At 41.8% G+C, this 20,826-nt stretch overlaps 1 protein-coding gene across 4 annotated transcripts in view; it reads left to right on the top strand.

Annotated features, from left to right (window-relative positions):
- LOC116820120 (kelch domain-containing protein 3-like) overlaps positions 1 to 20,826 on the top strand; it is a 67,748-nt gene that overhangs the window by 24,550 nt on the left and 22,372 nt on the right. For 3 of the 4 annotated variants that reach the window (XM_075067520.1, XM_032772354.2, XM_032772355.2), the window contains 7 exons: positions 2,685 to 2,785; positions 4,840 to 4,925; positions 7,063 to 7,144; positions 9,688 to 9,773; positions 12,088 to 12,175; positions 16,166 to 16,214; positions 19,050 to 19,137. In XM_075067520.1, coding sequence (XP_074923621.1) covers positions 2,685 to 2,785; positions 4,840 to 4,925; positions 7,063 to 7,144; positions 9,688 to 9,773; positions 12,088 to 12,175; positions 16,166 to 16,214; positions 19,050 to 19,137 — 580 coding nt within the window. The remainder of the gene's footprint in view (positions 1 to 2,684; positions 2,786 to 4,839; positions 4,926 to 7,062; positions 7,145 to 9,687; positions 9,774 to 12,087; positions 12,176 to 16,165; positions 16,215 to 19,049; positions 19,138 to 20,826) is intronic. The other variant, XM_075067519.1, reaches the window with a different exon arrangement.

Here is a 20,826-nt window from a genome sequence, read left to right as displayed (position 1 = left end):
GAGACCTTCTAAGAAGGTTTAAAGGTATTACTGGCACGCGAAACCTTAAATTAGAGTGAATAAATGAAGAGTCGGCACAGCGCTTCTGAAAGGTTGCTGACGCCTGGTATAGGGTTTTCCATGGCCAGGTGGCCGAGAAGCTGGTCTTTCAATCTGTAAGACCAGAGAGGACGGTAGGGGGACCCAGGCCCTCCCTCTCCACTGGGTCCCAGCTCAGGGCCCTATGTACGTCTACCCCTAAACAGGAGAGTTGGGTCTGCTTCTCAGTGTGTGTTCCGTGGGTTACTTCCTACAAGTCTCTTTAGTTTGGAGCATGGCCCCACTAGTCCAAATGCCCAACAGCTAGGGCTTATTTGCATACTCCCCTTGGCAGGGAACATTGACTTGCCTCAAGAGGCTGTGCTGGCTGGCAGGTTACTGATCCATCTCAACGGGCAGATATCTCCTGCCATCTCACCAGTCAGCCCCCAAATGGGCCAGCCTCCCTTCTTTTCTACCACCTACAGACCTGGTATTGGCTGCAGGTATAGCAGGGTAGGGCTAGCTGAACCCAAAGGTGTTCTTTAATCCTCACTGTGCCAGATGGCAGTTTCTTTGCTCCCTCATAGGTCCCAATTCTGCGGTTGGTTGGGCCCTACAAAAGGTGCAGCAGATGCTTACATGCTAACAATTGAAAGATCAAGGCCTAATTCTCCAACCCCTAAATATCCTTGTTACTCAAAATTTATGCTCTTGTCAATCCCATTTTCATAATTTTTATCAAAATTAGTAGTTATAAAATCCCAGTTTTATAAAGGTTTTGTGATCTTCCCTGAGACCTTAAAAATTAATAAATCAGGAATTTAGGTGTATCACTGGTGACCTGCATAGGAAACTATATCCAGTTTGTATATTTCTCTATGCTGTATAAAAACGGCTTGAAAGTCTTGTAAAATTATATGTCTGTTCTTTGTATTAGCAATGCAGGTCTTGACTGAGCTGAAAGACTTTACAATGCCTGGAGAACTAGTGAAATGGTGACATCACAACACCCCAAAGAGTACAATTGTAGGGGAGGGATTTAGTTAGACTCTTTAAAACTCTTTTGGGGGTGTTTTAGTAACACCTATTTAATTCCAATGACAAATTAACATTTGGAATTAAGGGTGTATTTGTTAAAAGATCCAGCACTCTCTTCTATCACCATAAACATCCCCTATGCCTCCCAGTCAGGCTGTCAGGCTTGACAGTCCTGAACCCTTGTATTTTTATGGTGAAAAGCAAGTACTAACAAAGTAAATAACAAAGAAGGCATTCGAGCAGTCTTTATAAAGAAAGGGACATCAGACCCATTTAAAAAAAATACTCACAGATCACATTTAGGGTTAAATTGATTCCTGTGGCTTTTATATTTTAATAAAATATTTACAGGCCTAGACGTTTGAAGGTATTCAGGTATAAAGCTGCAGATAGATGCTTAGTGGGATTTACAAAGGTGCCTAACTCCTATTGATATCAATGAAAATTAGGTGCCTGTGTGCTCTTAAAATCCAACTAGGCACCTATCTGTATGTATAAGCCTTTAATATACCTTTAAAACTCTGGCCCTACATTACTTTTGAATACTGCAAATCCTTATTCATGATGAAAGTATGATATTGTAATGATGCTACTCATATATTCACTTGTAAGTCCAGCCTATTATACTTATTTTGGGAAACTTTTTGGACTTTGAGAAAGCCAAACATTTTTTCATTGCAAAAACTCTCTCCTTTCTGGATTGGAAAGAAATGAGAATCAATATGATCAATGTGGACATCTCTAAAAGCTCTCTCCTGCCAGAATTCTTCTATCTATGATTTTAAGGCTTCTCTTTCTCCTTTAGTATATAATTTAGTGTAGGAATTTTCATTCTATAATGACAATTTAAGACAGGGAAATGTTGTATCTGAGTTACTATGAAGAAATGATTTCTCGGATGTACAACTGTCTAGTCTTCGTTAATTATGCTTTAATTGGAAAACTATAAGTTTTTTTTCTTTTTTAACCAGATGATTTCTTTTGTACAACGCATTTGTTGTAGCCTTCTTATATCTACATTTATCTGTACTGGCATATAACAGTCCCCAAGGATCACTTGAGAACCTCATGCCCTGCCCCACCCCTGACATGTCCCCTTCCTCTCTGGTCCCAAAATGTCCCTTACATAGGATGGGGCAAGACGAGCTCATGTAGGGCTGATTACTCCATCTCTGTGCCAGCACACTCCCTGCCATCCCTCAGGTTCAGGGGATTGGGAAGGTGGAGAAAACCACCTAAGCCACCCACCCCACCTCCATTCACAGTGCCCCACTTTAGTGCACCTGGAGAGCTGGGGGTTTAGCCCAGGATATTGAAAGGTGGATGAGGGACGCTCTCTGGAATGAGAAGGAAAAGTAGTTGAGTTGTTTATAGATGTAACGCACACATGCACATGTGCCGCTACAATATGGAAACAAGAGCTAATGCTTCTTCAAAGAAGGGGAGGAAAGCACAGATGTTGTAACACTACACTGCTAGGAGTGCAACAAACAGGATATGTTTTCCCCTGTGTTGTTCTGACCTGTAATGAATAGAAGTCTAGCTTCTTCTGGTTTCAGTCATTTCGCTTACTTAGTGAATGTTAGAAAAACTGTTGGCTTCAAATGTTATTTTATTCTTTTCAGGTCAGGCCATGCTTTTGCAACAGTTGGACAAGTAATATACATGTTTGGCGGTTGTTCGGGTGAAAATATTTACTGCACTGATGTGCACGCATTGGATACAGGTATCTTTTAGAATTGCAGATGATTTCCTTCTTAGTACATTTTATAGATATATAAAGTGTGATAAGAGAAGAAGAGTATCACAGACCTGTCTTACAGATCCCCTGGTACTATTTCTAAACTCCTAGCAGGATCCAGAGTTGGTGCAGAATTGCTCTGCAGCCAATACTCCATTCTGAGGACAGGTCTAGGCCTCTTCCATTGATAGAAGAACTGGAGAATCTGCACAACAGTAGGTACTTTAGTCAGACCCCCAAAGAGCTGCTGCATGTAGCTGTGCAAGAGCTTCTTCTGTACTGGACTCCACACAATGCTGAAGAGCCTGCACCTACTTTGTGAGCTCTTGGATTGTTTCTTCCTGGCCCTTGTGCTGCAGACCTACTGAGGTTCATCTCTGTTAGTAGGCACCTACAGAGGAGGGGAGAAAATTTCGACCTTTGTGTGAAGTATCATTTTTGTTATCGGTTTTTGAGAGATGCGCCAAGAATATGGTCTTAAATATAAGCTTGTAAATATACTGAAAAGGTGAATTCACAACAGAAAATTAAAGCCAGCCAAAGTATATTGAAAGAGTTGCATAGTTTATTTAATTATGTTTGCTTTATTTGTAAATCTGATAGGCCTGGAAAATAGAAATCCTTAAAAGCATCATAGAAACAGGTACACACTGCTGGAGTGTAGATGAAAATTTATCCCTTTTTCTATCCTTCCCACTTAAATCCATCCTCACCCACCACATTTATTGTCTTCAGAGGAACCACACAGGGTAAATTGAGGTACTTTCTGGAAAATTCTCATTGGTTCATTTCAAATATCTTCTTTCCTAGGTTAGATATGAGCTAACTGATATGAAATAATTGTATTGCCTTGTCATGCATTTGGATATTGCCTCATGAAAATACATCTAGTGTATTTACAGCTGCAGACCAGATTCAGGGACAACCCAAATTATTAGGAGGGGCCAGTCATTAAATTATTTGTCTGGAGACAACTGCTTCTTTCACCTATACTGAGTCAGGAAAAAAGACATTAGAAACAAGCTACTATCTCAAGCCCCTCTTGGGAACTGTTTGTCTTCTAGGATAAGTTAATTGAAATTTCCCTTTCTCAACTCAAACTTGAATTGTAATATGTCCAGATGGAAATAGGCCATTTTTGCAGAGACCTTGGCTTTTTCACTGTAAAGGGAGTTTTCCACCTGCAAAATCAGCTTTATTTTTATAAGAGGTTTGAGGTAAAACTGCATGGGGGCAAATTGGATGTGGCCTCAGTATGGTTGCAAGGGGCCAGGTGTGGCTCCTGCACAACTACATAGGGCCAGAGGGGTGAACAAGACAATTTACCCCTCTCTGCAGCTGTGCAAAGGTTACACACAGACCTGTCCCTGTGCTCCCTGCACTTTGGAGAGCACAAAGACAGCCTAGCCTTGGTCACCCCTTCCAGTCCCCTCCAGGAAGCAGGGTTCTGCAAAGGGAGGAGGGAGGAGTCAGGGCTGTGATCCCACTCCTACTCTGCATCAGTTTGTGGAGTGGAGCCAGCACATAAAGGTAGCAGAATGCTCACCTTTTATGTGCAAGGAGCATCACCAGAAATATTGTGCCAACCTCCCAAGTGCTCCTTCTGAGGCATTGCTACTTGAATGGCCTTCTCTTCAGGACAGTGACTGAAAAGTCACAATCTAGCTCAAAATGTTTCACTCCAGCTGACCTGCAAAATATATTTTCCCCCCACATTGTTTTTTCGGCAGTGAAAGTTGGTGGATTAGCTCCACCCTGTCTTGTTAACCCATGAACTGTAACTGTAACTTCTTTTGATCTATTAGCCTTTCAAGTAATACTTCTTGCAACAATTTACTGTGCTGTCCCACCAAGTTTTCTACTGGTGAACTGAACAAATTGGAAGAAAATAACTCTGATCCACCGCAAGTCCATTTTTGCCACCAGCTTTTAGATTACAGCTGCACTTTAAAAGGCTGTAGTATGTAAATTTTATGATTTTCAGATAGCAAGGGAAATCAATGGAAAATATATAATTTTGTGAGACTCTTTTCCAACAGCTTTGTTAACCTGGCATCATTGTGGAGTCAAGGGAGAGATACCCAGTGGAAGGACACATCACACATTTACAGCACACCATGACAAGGTATAGACCAAATGTCATTTTTCTGTCCTGGTTTACTTTTTCTGAATTCCAATATGGAAGGAAGATGCAGGAATGTCTCCTTCTGAACACTTCTTAGATATATACTCTTAAAGAAGGTGTAATGAGATTTCACCTCTAGGTTCTTCTGAGCAGCAGTATGATCAAGAAGTCTAGAACAGGAGTAGGAGTCAGGAACTTCTGAGTTTGAATTCTGGCTCTGGCACTGTATGAGCTTATAGTGCCCTTTAAATTTTGTCTACTCAATTTGAAGCCTCATTTTCAAAGGTGCTAAGCAACCACAGATCCCATTGACTTCATATGGAATTTTGGGTGCTCGGTGCTTCTGAAAGTGTCTCAAGATGAACACCAAAAAGCTGAGGCATCCGATAGAAATGGCCACTTTAGAAAAAGTTAATCTTAATATCTCTTCCCCAGTTTCCCATCTGAGAAACAGGGATAATAATACTTACTTACCCCACACAGGTGCTGTCAGAATATATTCATTAACTCTTGAAAGTGGAGTATATTTGTTCTTCAAATGTGAAGCCATATGCAAGTGCTAAGTTTTCAGTTGGAATTTCGTCATAAATATCACTGGCACAAAGTGATCCATTTGTTGTATAGGTCACTTGTTCAAATTTAGCCCAGATTACTAGTGATTGAATGTTATTGCTCTCTAGCTTTTTGGTCTGTGTGAGTGAGTGAATGTCCCTGATCCAGATGCCAGTGCACAGGTGCCCACATCAATAAACATCACTACAGTTGGCAATCTCATCAGAGAGACTCTAGATCAGTGATGAGCAACCTGCGGCCCATCAGGGTAATCTGATTGTGGGCCACGAGACATTTTGCTGATGTTGACCATCCACAGGCAAAGCCCTCACCCTGCAGCTCCCAGTGGCCTAGAACAGAGAACCGCGGCCACGGGAGCCAGGGCTGGCTCTAGAGTTTTTGCCGCCCCAAGCAGGAGGAAAAAAAAAAAAAAAACGCCATGATCGCGATCTGCGGCACTTCGGCGGCAGCTCTACCGCCGCCGCTTCATTCTTCAGCAGCAATTCGGTGGCAGGTCCTTTGCTCCGAGAGGGAGTGAGGGACCTTCCACTGAATTGCTACCGAAGAGCGGGACATGCCACCCAAAGCACCTGCTTGCTGCCCTGGTGCCTGGAGCCGGCCCTGCTAGGAGCTGCGGGGGGCTGTGCCTGCAGACAGTCAACGTCAGCAAAACGTCTCACAACCCGCAATCATATTACCCTGATGAGCCGCAAGTGGCCCATAGGCCACAGGTTGTCTACTACTGCTGTAGACCGAATGGGCATGGAGGCTGAACAAACCTCACAATTCTTGCGGCATTCTTTCCAGCACAGAGCTCAGGACCAGTGGCAGAGCAATGGTGATTCCTAGCACAGCCAGTGCTTTTTAGTAGTGCATAAATGAAGGAGTTCAGCTTGCAATACTGTCAAGCGTAGAAAATAAGTTTCATGCAAACACTATGCTCACTTTTAAAAATATCATTACTTCCTGCATGACTTGCTTATGTCTCATAGTTTCCTCTGTTGCCACACTGCGCAGGTTGCTGAAAGAGTGCTGAATGCCATATCTTTTTCTTCTAAAGTCTAACCATGCTATATGCGCCACCTTCCGGGAATCCAACAACCTGGATGTGGAGCGACAGTACTGATTCTCTTCCTTTTCTCTGCAGTCTGAAACACCTCTTACTTGCCAATGCTGCAGTATTTTTGCATTCACTAATATGTGGACAATGTTCAGAATGCCCAAGAATCTGTCTATTTTAAGGTTTTCTATAGCCTCATTAGTGTAATAACCAAGCAGTAAATCCAGGTAAATTAGTTCCACATAGAGAGAGCCCAGTGGGTTTCATTGCATTGTCTACTCTTCTCTTTCCTTAATAATAAGAGTTAATAAATAATTAGGCTCCTACACACACACTTCTCTTATGTTTTTTTGTTTGTTTGTATGGTGGGACAGGTGATCTCTGTGTGTTGAGAGGAGAGGGGAGTTTTCATGTTGTTTTTCTAGATACATACAGTTAAATTGCAGGGAAAGAGACTTTCCATAAGATAATATTTTGAGTACAGAGTCATATATATTGTATTACAGTTGTAGTTCTTGCCAACAGGATATCTATTTGTTTGGAGGAATATATGAGTCTAAAGACGGTAATAAAACACCAAAGAATGATGTAATGAAATTAAGCCTAGGTGAGTAAAAATGCAAAAAGAGGGTTGTCAACCCAATTTTTAAATCACTGAATAGAGCAGGATACTATCCAGAAGTATCCTAAAGCTAAATGGCTGCGCAAGGACATAAGTCTTGTAATAAAATGAACCAGAGTACACCTTTAAATATGTGTGGAGCTACATAAAAATACGTCCAAATGCACAAATGCATCTCTGTAGTCAATATATGATCAATCATTTAATAATTTACTGAAAATTTGTAAGATTTAATTAAAAGTTGTATAATATTTGTACACACATATATGCTCCAAATCTAACACCACTCTCTATCCCCTTAAAGATGTTATCACGCCTTCCAGTTTTGCCTTGAATCTGTAATGTAAGGTTGTGCAGCATTTCATGGCTTATGTTAGGTTGCAATATTTCTCTAGACAGCTCTGTAAACCACTTTAATTCAACACTTTTTGTTGCCCAAGAGATTGCAGGAAATGCTGCCTTTGTTATCTTTTTGATCATGCAAACCTCTGAGACTCTCCCTTCCATCCCTTGGTGAGCAGTTACTCACCCAAGTGGTTCTGTAGAAGTCCTTGAGACTACATCAGCAAGTAACTGCTCAAGAGCAGGAGCAGGAGGTTCACAATGTGACCTACAGGGATTTGGCAGGGCTGCAAAAAGCCATTCTTTAGGACAGTCAGTTTTCAAATAAGATTTCACCTGTTATTCTAAACAAAGGACATGCAAAAAGAATGGACATACCAGGGAGTTGTACAATACTCCTGTTGGGCTGCAGTTAGTGACTGCTTAGCACATTTTTTCTAACTGTTTTCCTTAAACAGAGAAGAAAAATGTTACACCTGTTATAAATTCATTGTCATTTAGTTTATCCATGTTTTTGTGCAGAGAAGCTTTTTTAACCAACTTTTCTGGTTTAAAATAAAAAAGTATATTTAAAATTAAATAGTTTCAAAGACATCTTTAAAAAGTTAAATCCGAAAATACATTGGATCACTTTTCTGTGTCTTCTTTCAGGGTGAATCACTGCAGGACACTAAGTAAAAAGGAACTTCATGAGTGTAATTTATTATAGATCCACACTGTTGGTGAGAATTAGGGGGAGCAGGGAACTATTGGAAATATTTTCAAGAAAATTCATGCAACTTTTTTTAACCAGGGGTTTTGTTATTGTTGTTGTTGTTGTTTTCCCATGATTTCACACCCCAGAATTTCAGGTGACTGAAAACTATTTGCATGGAAGCCTGCAAAAACTTGAAAAGCTACTTTTGCATGAAAATTCACCCACATGAATTTTAACAAAGTTGCTGGAGGAAGTTCCTTCCAAAGCCCACATGATTGAATGGATTAAGTACAGCAGGACTGAACTGTGATCTGCTGGTGCTGAGTTATTATTTTCAGAAGTTCTACCTTCTTGGCTATAATGCAGTATGGCAAAGGGCATGATCAGACAGGGCTCACTCGCTGTGCTTTATGGCGCATGCATAACCCTGTATTGTGAAATCTTTATACATAATTTTTTATTGGATCTACCAGAGTAACAACACAAATAGTGCCACAGAATGCAGCTTCTACATTGTGTGTTCTTTGTGTCCTTTGTCACATATCTTCACTCCTATCACATATCTTTTTTGCTTGACAATACATATCATCACTTTTTGTTATGGTTTTCCATTTGTGCCCTAAATTATTGTTTAGAGTTGTTGGTCTTGAATCAGCCCTGAGATATTTTTGACTTCTATCAGCTTATTCCAGTGAACAAAGCCTTTAATGGCAGGAAGTCTACCTGAAAGTAGGATTGAGATTCAAAACACCTGTAACTCATGCTCTGCCTTGAGGTCCAGAGCCAGATAGCAATTATGAAAGTTTAAAGCTACCAAACACTTGGAGTGCATCTCTCTGCGGCAGAGCTATCCCCTTTGTCACAAGGGTGTGAACTGAGTTCACGGTGTGCAGCTAAACAGATGCCATGTTCACTCCATAGATAGCTGCATTTCACTGATGGGCAGAGATCCCTGTATATGGAAGTGGGAAAAAACTTTGGGATCACTTGAGATTAAAAGCCATTATATAAATGTAGCAGATTTACTGCATTAACATTATTGTCCTCCTTGACAATCCAAATAGACTTTCCTGTCATCTCCCATCCTTGGAATGTTTTTCTTAGCTGCTTATTTTGAGTAAATCTATTTTAAGACATGAACTTGGGTATACATTTCTTTTTGGAATGTGTTTGGCTTTAGTGATTTTGATTTTTCTGAGGTCAATCATTAGTCTTTGGAAGACTGAAAGATACCTGTCTGAAAGGGCCTTTCTTTTTGTCATTAGAGGATTACCCAGAATTCTTTGTTTTGCATTTTCCCTGTGGCTTTCACTACTGCTGTTCTTTACTTGGCAGGTCCTATAATTATACAAATGTCTTAGGCTTGCAAGTGCTTCATGTGTAATACTGAAAAGAGTATCTAGGGCCTAATTTACTGCAAAGACATGTCTGTCAATGCATTGACAGTAGATATGTTCTATTTTTGATTTCTGTCTTTTGTATCTTACAGCAAAGATGAAATGGAAGATGCCACTTTATGTAGGGATCCCCCCCGCTTGCAGACACAACCATGTAGCATTTATTCTTCATAGCCATGTAAGTGAACGTAATGTTAAAGCAGAATTCTGCCACCCCTAAACTTTACTAACTGTGTTTCATCCTTACTGATTTAAAGCGCCTACCTGCAATCTGTATTTATTCAGGCAACATACAGTTTGGCTGTTTCTTCAGTTCTTAAATGTATATGTAGACACCGTATAGACCTACATTTTAATTTTCTATTTTCTATTAAGTCCCATGTTGATTTTAATAATTATTTTCAAAACACAATTTACAATAATTAAATAGTTGCATTTAACAAAATAAAAACAGTTTATTAATACATGAAACAATGTACAGAAAGTCCAATAAATCAAGGTATTTTTCCACCCTTAAGGACAGTAGCAGGAGCAGAGTGAAGTACGAGCAAGGCTTCTTATGGACTGTTGTCGCTCACACACTGTTTCAAGTATAAATGCAAACTTACAAGTATTCCGCTCGGCATCGTTTTGACTGTGAAAGAGTTCTCCACAGGAACTACACCACAAAAGCTGTTGCTCCAGCTCTTCTTCACATCCCAGCAATATCTCTGGATATCTTTTTCTCAGATTCTCTCTTGTTTTTCAGTGATTAAATTTCAGCGGTCTTTGCCTGGAGCATTTCAGTACATTTTTGCAGCTGTTCATCAGTTGTTGTTTTTTCAGTGCTCTGGTGACTGACTCTGGCACCTGCTTGAAGCTCTGGCACTCCTGGTTTCTTGTGCTTGACATTGTCTCTGCACCTCAATGCCTGTTTTGGTGCAGCTGCATTTTTTTCTTTGTACTTCAGTGCCTGTGCTTCTAGTTACTCAGTGCTACTGTAATACCTCACCACCCATGTTTCTCAGTGGTTTAACACAGAACTTTGCATTTCGGCTTGGCTTCCATTTTGGCATTTAGCATTTGCTTCACTATTCCACATCTTTGGGACACTACTTAATGTAGCAGTTTGTCTATTAGGTATGGTGGGTGCTTCCCTGGAGGAGCCTGCACCCTTTTCCTTTTCACAGGAAGTAACTTCTAACACGGAAGGAAGGTTGCTCAGTAGCAATTCATGTGAATGAAACACAACTGATGTCTGTGATGACTGATAATCCTTGTGCCATCTGTCTTGGAGTCATAGGTGACAGATATACTTGCAAATATTATCCAAAGAACTTAAAAAATATTCAGAATGACTCCAAGCACTCTTTGATAAATTCTTGGGGTACTCCTGTAAGTCCAAAACAAGGCTATCAATGTGTGTCACATCACAGGCTAAACCCTCAAGGCATAAAACTGAGTTGGCCAAGACCCCTGAGCACTAGGAATAAGCATTGGTGCTGTGCTGGTACAAAATGACCTTCTCTATGTCACGTCCATTGTAGCCTTTTCTTCAAAGTGGCCCACACAGTTACCTCTAGCATTGTGGGGTTCCACTAAGTATCGGTTCCTGAATGCACTTGAGTGGTCTAGGAGCCTGATCTTGCAGTGAGATCAATGACAAAGCTCACATTGACTCCAGTGGTGCAGGATCAGGCCTTCAGTCCTTGAAGTCAGTTGTTCTGAGCTCCAGCTCCTCAGGTAAGGAGGGACCCTCCACACGAGAGACTGCAGTAGAAGACACTGGTTGCAGACCAGCAGCACTCCCCTGTTGAAGCTGCTAACTAGGCAGCTCTATAGTATGGGCTCTAAACTTTCTTTTTCAGGCAGTAAATATAAACCAAAAAGTGTTTTCGTGTGTATTTTATTTTAAATTATTTTATTTATTTAACACTTTCCACCCAATAGTGTTGCCAAGGCATTGGAGTGAGCAACAGAAGTTACTCAGGACTATTCCCACATGAGATTAGATGTTAGTGGGTATTCTTCCCTTGCCAACACAAGAACTGTGGGAACAGCGAAGGAGACTCTCTTCTGAACTACTGGAAGTCCCAAAATGAACATAAAGTCACTCTCTGGGATGAGCTGCTCCTCTTCTTTCAGAGGGGCAGGGAGATTGGAAGCATCTTCTCTAGAGGAAATTAGGGAGCAACTTCTGTAAGGTCCTGCATAGATCAGGCTGAGCAGTTCCTCTTCTCCTCTGAGGCAGGGCAGGCAGATTATGTCAGAGTCTTCTGTGTGGGGAGCCCAGGCAGTGACACAGTCAGGCATTTTCCATGTAATGGAATTATACAGTTTTTTCAAGAAGAGTTTTACTGTATTCGATTGAAGTGAGCACCAGGAACCATAAATACAGAATGTACTATACTAAAGCGCCTCTGCAAACATTAACTGATAGATTAATGTGATTATGCAACCCTGTCATTATTTTGGTTTGCTATTGATATCACTTGCTTTTTCATTGTTCCCAGCTCTACATCTTTGGTGGCATGAATGAGGAAGAAGAACTCAATGATATAATGGGGATGAAATTGATAAACCCATCAGACAGACAGCCTAGTAAGTTTACTATGAATTTGGCAAATTCTAAACTTATTGTTAACTTGAAACCAATTCTTCATGTCTCCGTCCTTTCCCACTCCCATCTTATGCCAAATTCTGTGATAATATGTCTACAGAAAAACAGTACTATTATGTTTGCTAACATAGGCTTCCAAAGCTGCTATTCACTCCTTAAAATGCTGTTTAATATATCACCTAAACTGACAGTCATGATCTCTGGAAAACATACACTCTATCTGGTCTTATAGGGCCCAGTCCTCTGAGGTGCTGAGTGCCACAGCACTCCTCTGACATTCATTGACTTGAAGATCAAATAGCGGTATGCATGTTTTCTGAAGAAAATAACTTTCAGTTAACTTTAGTAGGAGTTAAGAGCTCTTATCACCTGGTAGGATCACATGCTCAGGTATTACCTTATTTTACACTGTAAAATAGTACTAAAGACTGAAATGTGCTTAGTCCCTTAATACCATAGGATTGGTTTTCCACCTATTGGGTTATTACTAATGTCACTTCACACATGGTATAAAGTTAAACTCTTACTTTTAGCCTTTTTAAAATAAGAATAATGGTAATATCAGCTAGTTGTAGTCATAGATCCAACCAAAATATTGTAAGTGTAACAGGGTGCGGCCCTCTGCTCACTTCTGTGTTCTTGTTCAAATGACTGTAACAACTCTGGTTTGTAAACACTCACATATAGCTTATTTGGGTTATCTCAACCACCACCTCTTTTCCATTTACAGTGACATACAAACCTCATCCCCCTTTTGCCAGCAAGAAGAGAGGGTAGAGATCTCACCACACAGAGATCTCCCTTTTACCCAGCCCTATTCCTATCCCTTATGCCATTCTCATTGCCCCTTCCCCTTGCACTTCCTTCCTGTGTGCCATTCTACTCTTTCAGTTAATGGATTAAGTAGCTTGTTAGCGCCCCCAGCTCAAACTGATCTAGTAATTAGCCCCAGCTTCACAAGAACATAAGAATGGCCATACTGGATCAGACCAAAGTAGCCCAGTATCCTGTCTTCTGACAGTGGCCAATACCAGGTGCACTAGAGGGAATGAACAGAACAGGTAATCACCAAGTGATCCATCCCCTGTCACCCATTCCCAGGTTCTGACAAACAGAGACTAGGGACACCATCCCTGTCCATCCTGGCTAATAGCCACTGATGGACCTATCCTCTATGGCTTCCATCAGTCAGGTCTTCTTTGGGGAAACTACTTGGACTTAAATTGACTAGAGTGCTGGTTCACCTGCTGGTTCTCATCACTCTGTCACAGTAAGTAATAGTTCATCTAAAATGTGTTTTCTTATTAAATGTCTGAATAAAACGAGCACAGTAGCTCATAACAAAAGGAGCACTGGCACTAACCCTAAGGTAATCCTACCACATGATCTTGTTGTCATTTACAGGTAGGATTTTTCTTCTTGCACAAAAGCCCCAAGTCAATCAGGGGAAGTTCTAGAAAAGACTCTACAATGGCCTTTCAACCAACCTTGGCCTATTGCATAAAATGTTTCCAAGCGTAACAGACTTTGTCTAACAGTTAATATAAGCGTTTGATTATAATGGTTACAAGGACTACAAAAGTATTTTTTTCTCCCGCTGATAATAGCCCACCTTAACTGATTACTCCCATCAAAGTTAGTATGGCAACACCCATTTTTTCATGTCCTTTATGTATATATGTCTTCCTACTGTATTTTCCACTGCATGCATCCGAAGTGGGTTTTAGCCCATGAAAGCTTATGCTCAAATATATTTGTTAGTCTCTAAGGTGCCACAAGTACTCCTTGTTCTTTTTGCTGATACTAACACGGCTACCATTCTGAAACCTGTAATAACGCTGAACTGATTTTAATTCATGACTTTACTAAAAGCTGTTTAAAAATATCTGAGAGAATACATTTTTTTTACCCATAAAAGGTGCTGTGAATCGTTAATGCCTACAATTCTCATTTTGTGAATTAGGAGTCTTAATTACCAGCATCCCAGTAATATGCGTCTACCATATTTTCAGACTAGACAGCATATTATGGAGTGAGCAATGTTGTTTTCACAATTACCACAAGATGTCATCACACTAACCCACCTTGTGGATGTCAGCCTAGTAATGTACTCCACCATCACTTGTACCCTGTGTGACTGGTGACCTTTTCAGCTGCATACATCCTCACTATCCCTCTTTATAATTAGCAATAGGTAATTCTCAGCAGGGACAGGGTTTAGTTCAACATTACAAATTTTTGTTGTCATTCAAAGCTCTGAGCTTTTCCAGTATCCCTTGGACAGTCCCCAATTGGGTCAGTTTCCCTGCAACACAATTCCTCCTCCAACAAGCCCCATCTCCCCTCAGCTAGCAGCAGGATCTTCACTGGTGTGAAAAAGGACTCTTCTCTCCCACATTGGTAGCAGGCCCTCTTGGTGAGGAAGGTCCTCTGTGGCCTGTCTGGCTGATCTCTTCCAGTGGCAAGTCATTTCTGGGGAGGAGGTTGCTGTGCAAACTTCTAATTTGAGGTGTGGACCTCTATCTTCCCACTGGAGGCAGTAGCTGGGTGGCAAGACGGTGAGGTCTAAGTGATGCATTTCTCTTCATACTTCATTACACTATGGAATTGCCTTGGGCTTTCACCCCAGAATGTACAATGTGTGCTTCTCAAGTCAGAGAACAATTGAAATCTCATGCTGCATTCTGGGGCTCAAGTTAGTAGTAAAGCCTGGCAGTGTCAGGAAGTGGAAGAAAGCTGCAACAAATAAGGTTGCAAGCCACTGAGCATATTCACTGGCTGGGGAGGGTACAGTTAAGCTCCCAACAATTATTTAGGCCAAGACCCATCTTCAGGATTGGCTTTATTTTCAAATCTGTCTGCTGTCCTTGTCTAAGAGTATGTCCACGCTGCAAATAAAAACCTGCAGCTGGCCCATGCCCTCTTATTCAGGCTGAAGGGCTGTTTCATCGCTGTGTAGACTTCCTGGCTCGGGCTGCAGCCCAGGCTCCGGGAACCTCACAGCTTATGGATCCTAGAGACCAGGTTCCAATCCGATCCTGGAAGTCTACACTGCAAAGAAGCAGCCCCACAGCCCAAGCTCTGGGAGCCCCAGTCAGCTGGCATGGGCCAGCCGCAGGTATCTAATTGCGCTGTAGACATACCCTAAAAAGCAGGAAGCATTATATCTGCCTTACGGTAGGTCACATATTTGGTACTAGTCATGTGCCCTGCCACTGCAGCTCACAGTTTTAAAAGGCTCAAGGACTATCACAAGTGCCCTGAGGGTCTGGGACATGTGCATGTTCACCAAGGCCCATCTTGCATGTATGCAGAGGTACAGATGTTTCCAAGTGTTGTATAATGAAATGCGAGAAAAGAAAATGAAGAGTTGGGGAGAGAGAGAGAGAGAAGCAAGAGCCCATCTCAGCTGATCTCAGTCCATCATGCTGGTACAGAGAAGCAATTCCTGATGTAGCTAGAATACAAGAATTATAGAGGTTTACTCTTATTCAATATTTATATTACAGTAGTACCCAAAAGCCCCAAACAGGATCAGGGTCCTATTATGTGAGGCCTTATATAATCCAAGATGTGGACGCAGTCCATGTCCTGAAGAGTTCAATATCAATAACTTAAGCTGCACCTGAAAGTGAATAGGGATAGTCTTTGGAGGGCTTGTATAATGTGTTCCAGGCAGCATACCTGTTCCCAGCGTGGCAAGCTGGCAGCCACATTGTATATCAACTGAAGCTTCAAATGATCTTGAGTGTGTAATTTTTGCTATGCTAACATTTTATCACTTCAAAACTTGTCTTGCAGATGAACATTCATAGCAGTTAAAAAAGCTATACATGTTGTTGTAATTATATGGTCTCAGCCAAAAATACATTATAAAAATAGTAGAAAGATCCCATAATGGTTCTGATCTATCACTCTTTGTTCTTAAAATGTGTTAATAGACTAATGGCAAACTGATGTCTTAATTTCAGTAATGAAGGCGATTCTCTCAGAATTTGGAATCCAGGGAGTAAGCAGCAGGTATTCTTTATATTTTTGTTTCTTTGCTTTCTTTCCTTCTATGGGAAAAGGCAGGGAAGATTGAATATTTGTGATTTTTTTCATATAGGCTCTGCCTTTGACTGAGCTGGCCTCTCCATGCAGTATAGAGTATTTTCTGTGTATAAACCATCATAAATATGTAATTAGTTGATTTTTTGAATCTGGCTAATCACTAATAATTGCCCACATTTCAGTGACAAATACAATGGCCCGGCTACATAAATCAGTTCGCTTGCTACTCAGAGAACAGCATTTCATAGGGATAAAGGAATAGGCTGATACTCAGATGTGGGTCCTATTATTCTGGACCCTTAATACAAAGACTGTCTGCCTTTACTCCTCTTCTTCTCTGGTTTATCAGAGACTATGTCTACACTGGGACTGTACCCAAGGTCTGGCTCGCATGCATGCATCTCCATATTAGCTAAGTCCACTACCAGAGTCCACGCTGCAGAGCTGCACAGATGCCATACCCCATGTAGCCATGTCCTTACTGACAGTGTAGCTACATGGCGTTTCGTATACCTGAGTGTCCTCACCATCTGGAGAAGCCCTAGTATTGGTTTGTGGGAGAACTTATCTGTTCTTCTCAGACCCCTGTGCAGAAGTGCTTTCAGCCTGCCACATTTTAAATGCTATTTTTTATGTGTGCAGCACTTGCAAGTTGTGAATGCTGTTCACTTCTATCCATTCCATCCCAGGAAAAACCTGGAACCAACTGATCAGCTGCTCCTGTTTGCAAATGAATGGTTTATATAGCAGAGCAGATGTTCAGCAAGACACTGGATGGCATTTCAGGAGCACTTTCTGAGACAAAGAAAGCAGCTGAACTTGGAGGAGGGTTCATTCACAGCAAACTGGACACAGCTAACGAATACCACAATTGGTCCTTATTTTCCATGTATAGACCGGTATATCTGATGCAGGACAACTAGCACAGTGTGGTAGGACCACATGTGTCCATCTTGGATACCACGTGGTGTCAGCCTGGGGACCACGGAAGTCTGAGGACAGGGTGGGTGCCCTCTGGGAGTCTCCTATGAACCTCCCTCTGCCCAGGATGCACAATAACAGAGTATTTAAAAATAAACTTTTCTCAGCTTGGCATCCATTTTGGATATCACATAGTGGTGGTGGCAGCTGGAGTGAGGGGGTCTGGAGAGAGGGAAGGTGCCATATTTATGTTACCAATCTGCCTGGGGCTTCAGGTGATCAGGCTGAGGCCACAGGATCTTTAGAGAAGGAGATGAAGGGGCACACAAAGTGACTACGTTTAAAGATTTATTAACCAAATAATAGTGGTAAGGGCTGGGCACGCCCCACATCACTCAAAGGGAGGAAGAGAACATGAATGCCCAAGCCCTAACCCACTTTCATACTTATCCAAGGCTGGCCAAGTCTGGGTGTAACGTAAGAAGTGGGGGAAAGGGTAGATGAGAGTTCTGCCCTGTGCACAGGTCATCTAGGGTCCGCTGTAAATCTCTGTCTTGCTTCAGCTCTCAGGAGGGTTTTAAGCCCTGGGTTCTTCTAGGGTCATTTCGTCCTGGGACCCCCGCCTCCCTTGGCTTCCCCAAAACACACCGGTTTCAGGGTCATGATACTGTTGTGTTCCCACTCGCTGGCCTTCTCAGTCTTATTAGTTTTGCAACCCCTTCAGTTCTCTCTGGCTCAGTTCTCCTTTATCACAGCTGGCTGGGTTTGTGATACTGGCTTCTGGCTGTTTAGCAGCAGAGAGCTTGTTTGTGTGCACTGGCCTTAGGCTGCAGTTTCATTCCTTATCTTCGTTCCTTATCTTTGGATCACCAAGTTAACCCGTTCCTTTCTCCCTTCCTCCCCCTTCAGCCTGTTGTAACCTGCAAAGGAATCTTCCATTCCACACTCACACTTTTAACCCTTCCCAAGGTATTTCCCAATGCACATAGAGGTGTTAGCAATATACAATGCTGGTGCTTACCCAGAGGACCCCATGAGGGGGAAGGGGAGGCATTTTATTGTGACACTATGAGAGTTTCTTGTGTAGTGCCTCCACCCAGGATAAACAAACCTGTTCCCGGAACATAACATCCTTCTCCACAGTAGAACAGGGAATTGTGTGCATGACAATGGAAGAATAAGTAGACTCAAGGACAGGTGACCACATCATCGCTATGACCACACCACACAGTGACCAGGTAGCAAGGTGGGTCATGGGTCAGTGTGCAGCCTTACCCAGGCCCCCAGACAGGTTTGCCAACTCCATTTCTACACACCTTTGAACACACATCTCAGGGATTTGAGTGTGAATGACAGGATTATAGGAGGCAATGACTAGCGATTTGACACACAGAAAGCTGGAAATGTAGACATACTCTCAGAGAACATCTCTTGCCACCCTAACATCCATGTGGGCAAAGACACTCATCTGTCTTCTCAGCAAGGATGCCGGTGATATTCATTCACCTCCTGAAGACTTAAGGAGGGAAGACCTGAAATAGTAGATTGAGGATATCAAGTAGAAAGATACTGGATACAGGGAAAGGAAAAATAGAAGAGTCAAAGATTACACTAATGCTGAAAGATTGAGTTCGCAAATATTGGTTCTGTTTTGCAAATTTATTATTTATTTCACCCAACTGTAGCATATAGCTCTGTGCTTAACAACTTTGTCCCCTTGAACTAAATCAATATTCTAATACCTGACCTCAAATAACTTCCAGAACAACCAAGAGAAAAAGAGAATTCACTTCCTTTGCAGCCATTTTTATTTGTTTAGAAAAGTGTTTAGTTTCAGGATCTTTATTAATACCATGATTTTGTCTATGTGTGTGTGTGTAGGTTTACTCCCACCAAAATACCCAAAGTGAAATATGAATTAATGGCATCACCTTTTCCTGCCAGAATGGAGTCCCCACCTGCAATCCCAGTAAGTATCTCACCTCAGTTTCACTAGATCTAAGAAGGTTTGTTTCTTTGTGTAACATTGGAGCTGTGGTTTTGTCCAGAACACTTAGGAAATGTGCATTCACCTGAAACCTAAGCAGTAAGACGTGACAGGATATGCTTCATGATATACAACATTACCCTGCAGGTGCCTTGTGAGGAACAAAGCTAATGCAAGCGTCCTGAATCTCTTGGGCATAATGTTGCACCTTATTGTGCCTCTGGCTAATTACAAAATGGCTTCATGAAAGAAAAAATATTCCTGTTTGCTTGGGGGTTTAGTTGGTTGTTTTTTTAGTGTGGATTTTATATAGATCCTTCCACCTGGAGGGAAAAAAGTCAAAGAAATAAACATTTTAAGAGCCAGATCTCTCTCACACACACACCCTGACTGGAATGCCCAAAAGGGAGGCAAACTCCATGAGGTGACCCTGGCAGAGATTTTTCTTGAACGAGCCCTTAAGGATTTGTGGAGAGGAATGTCTATATTCAGAACAGGAATTATCTTATGGGGGTGACTGCTGCATTGCTGCTTCTCCTACCACCGCCAGGCAACATAATTTCTGCAGTTACTGGCTGGGGTCCCCCTGTGGCAGATCAATAGCTGCTGCAGAGGTGACTCAGAGGGAGCAATATAGCTCTCAACTGTAGTGCTTCCACCTAGCTGTCTGTAAGGCAGTTTGCCGTGCCTCAGAAAGCAACACTTCCCCTCTTCTGCTTTTTGGTCTTGTACCATGAACTCAGCAGCATTCTATTCATGATGCAGAGCTCCAGCAGAGAAGCATTAGGGTTGCCAATTTGTTTGACTGTATTCCTGGAGGTTTCATCTCATGACATGATCTTTAATTAAAGATTAATCTTTAATACCTGGAGACTCCCGGGCAATCCTGGATGGATGGCAACCCTAAGAAGCATCCACATTCAGTAAGGAGTGGGGGATGGAGTGACAGAGGAAGTACAGACGCTCCCCAACTTATGCAAGCATTCCATTCCAGAATGCCTTGTGTAACTCGAATTTTGCATAAGTCACAAACATATACCCGACCATTACACACACACACACACACAAAAACTTTCTAGCTTATGGAATTTACAGATCTTTTTCCACAAATGCAGATTTGTGTAAGTTGGGTTTGCATAACCCACGGAGCCTCTGTACTCCCTCTTCTGTGCAGCAAGTTCAAGCGTTCCTGCCTGGCTTTGTTTATACTAAGCATGAAAGTAAGAAAAAGGGATCTGCAGAACCAGAACCTATTTTAATAATTTTGTTTATTCTGAAAGAGGTTTCTCTTCCTTTCTCCTTTGACTTAGCAGAAATGGGGGTTAAACACTGAACATATTCCCTTTTGGGGGAAGCTGCTAAAGTGTTTGAGTATCTCTAGGAGGAATAAAAGAGAGAGAGAGCTCAGTGGTTTGAGCATTGGCCTGCTAAACCCAGGGTTGTGAGCTCATTCCTTAAGGGGACCATTTAAGGATCTGGGGCAAAAATCTGTCTGGGGATTGGTCCTGCTTTGAGCAGGGGATTGGACTAGATGATCTCCTGAGGTCCCTTCCAACCCTGATACTCTATGATAAATTAGTTAAATAAATAAACTGGAGAGAGAGCTCTGAGGGGGGACATAATGTATTTCATCTTTCCCACCTGACAGGAGTATCATGTGAATAGCCTCCA

Source organism: Chelonoidis abingdonii, chromosome 6, assembly GCF_003597395.2.
Source record: "Chelonoidis abingdonii isolate Lonesome George chromosome 6, CheloAbing_2.0, whole genome shotgun sequence".
Lineage (NCBI taxonomy): Eukaryota > Metazoa > Chordata > Testudines > Testudinidae > Chelonoidis > Chelonoidis abingdonii.
The sequence above is the reverse complement of the archived record's forward strand: the minus strand, read 5'-3'. Positions and strand labels throughout refer to the sequence as shown.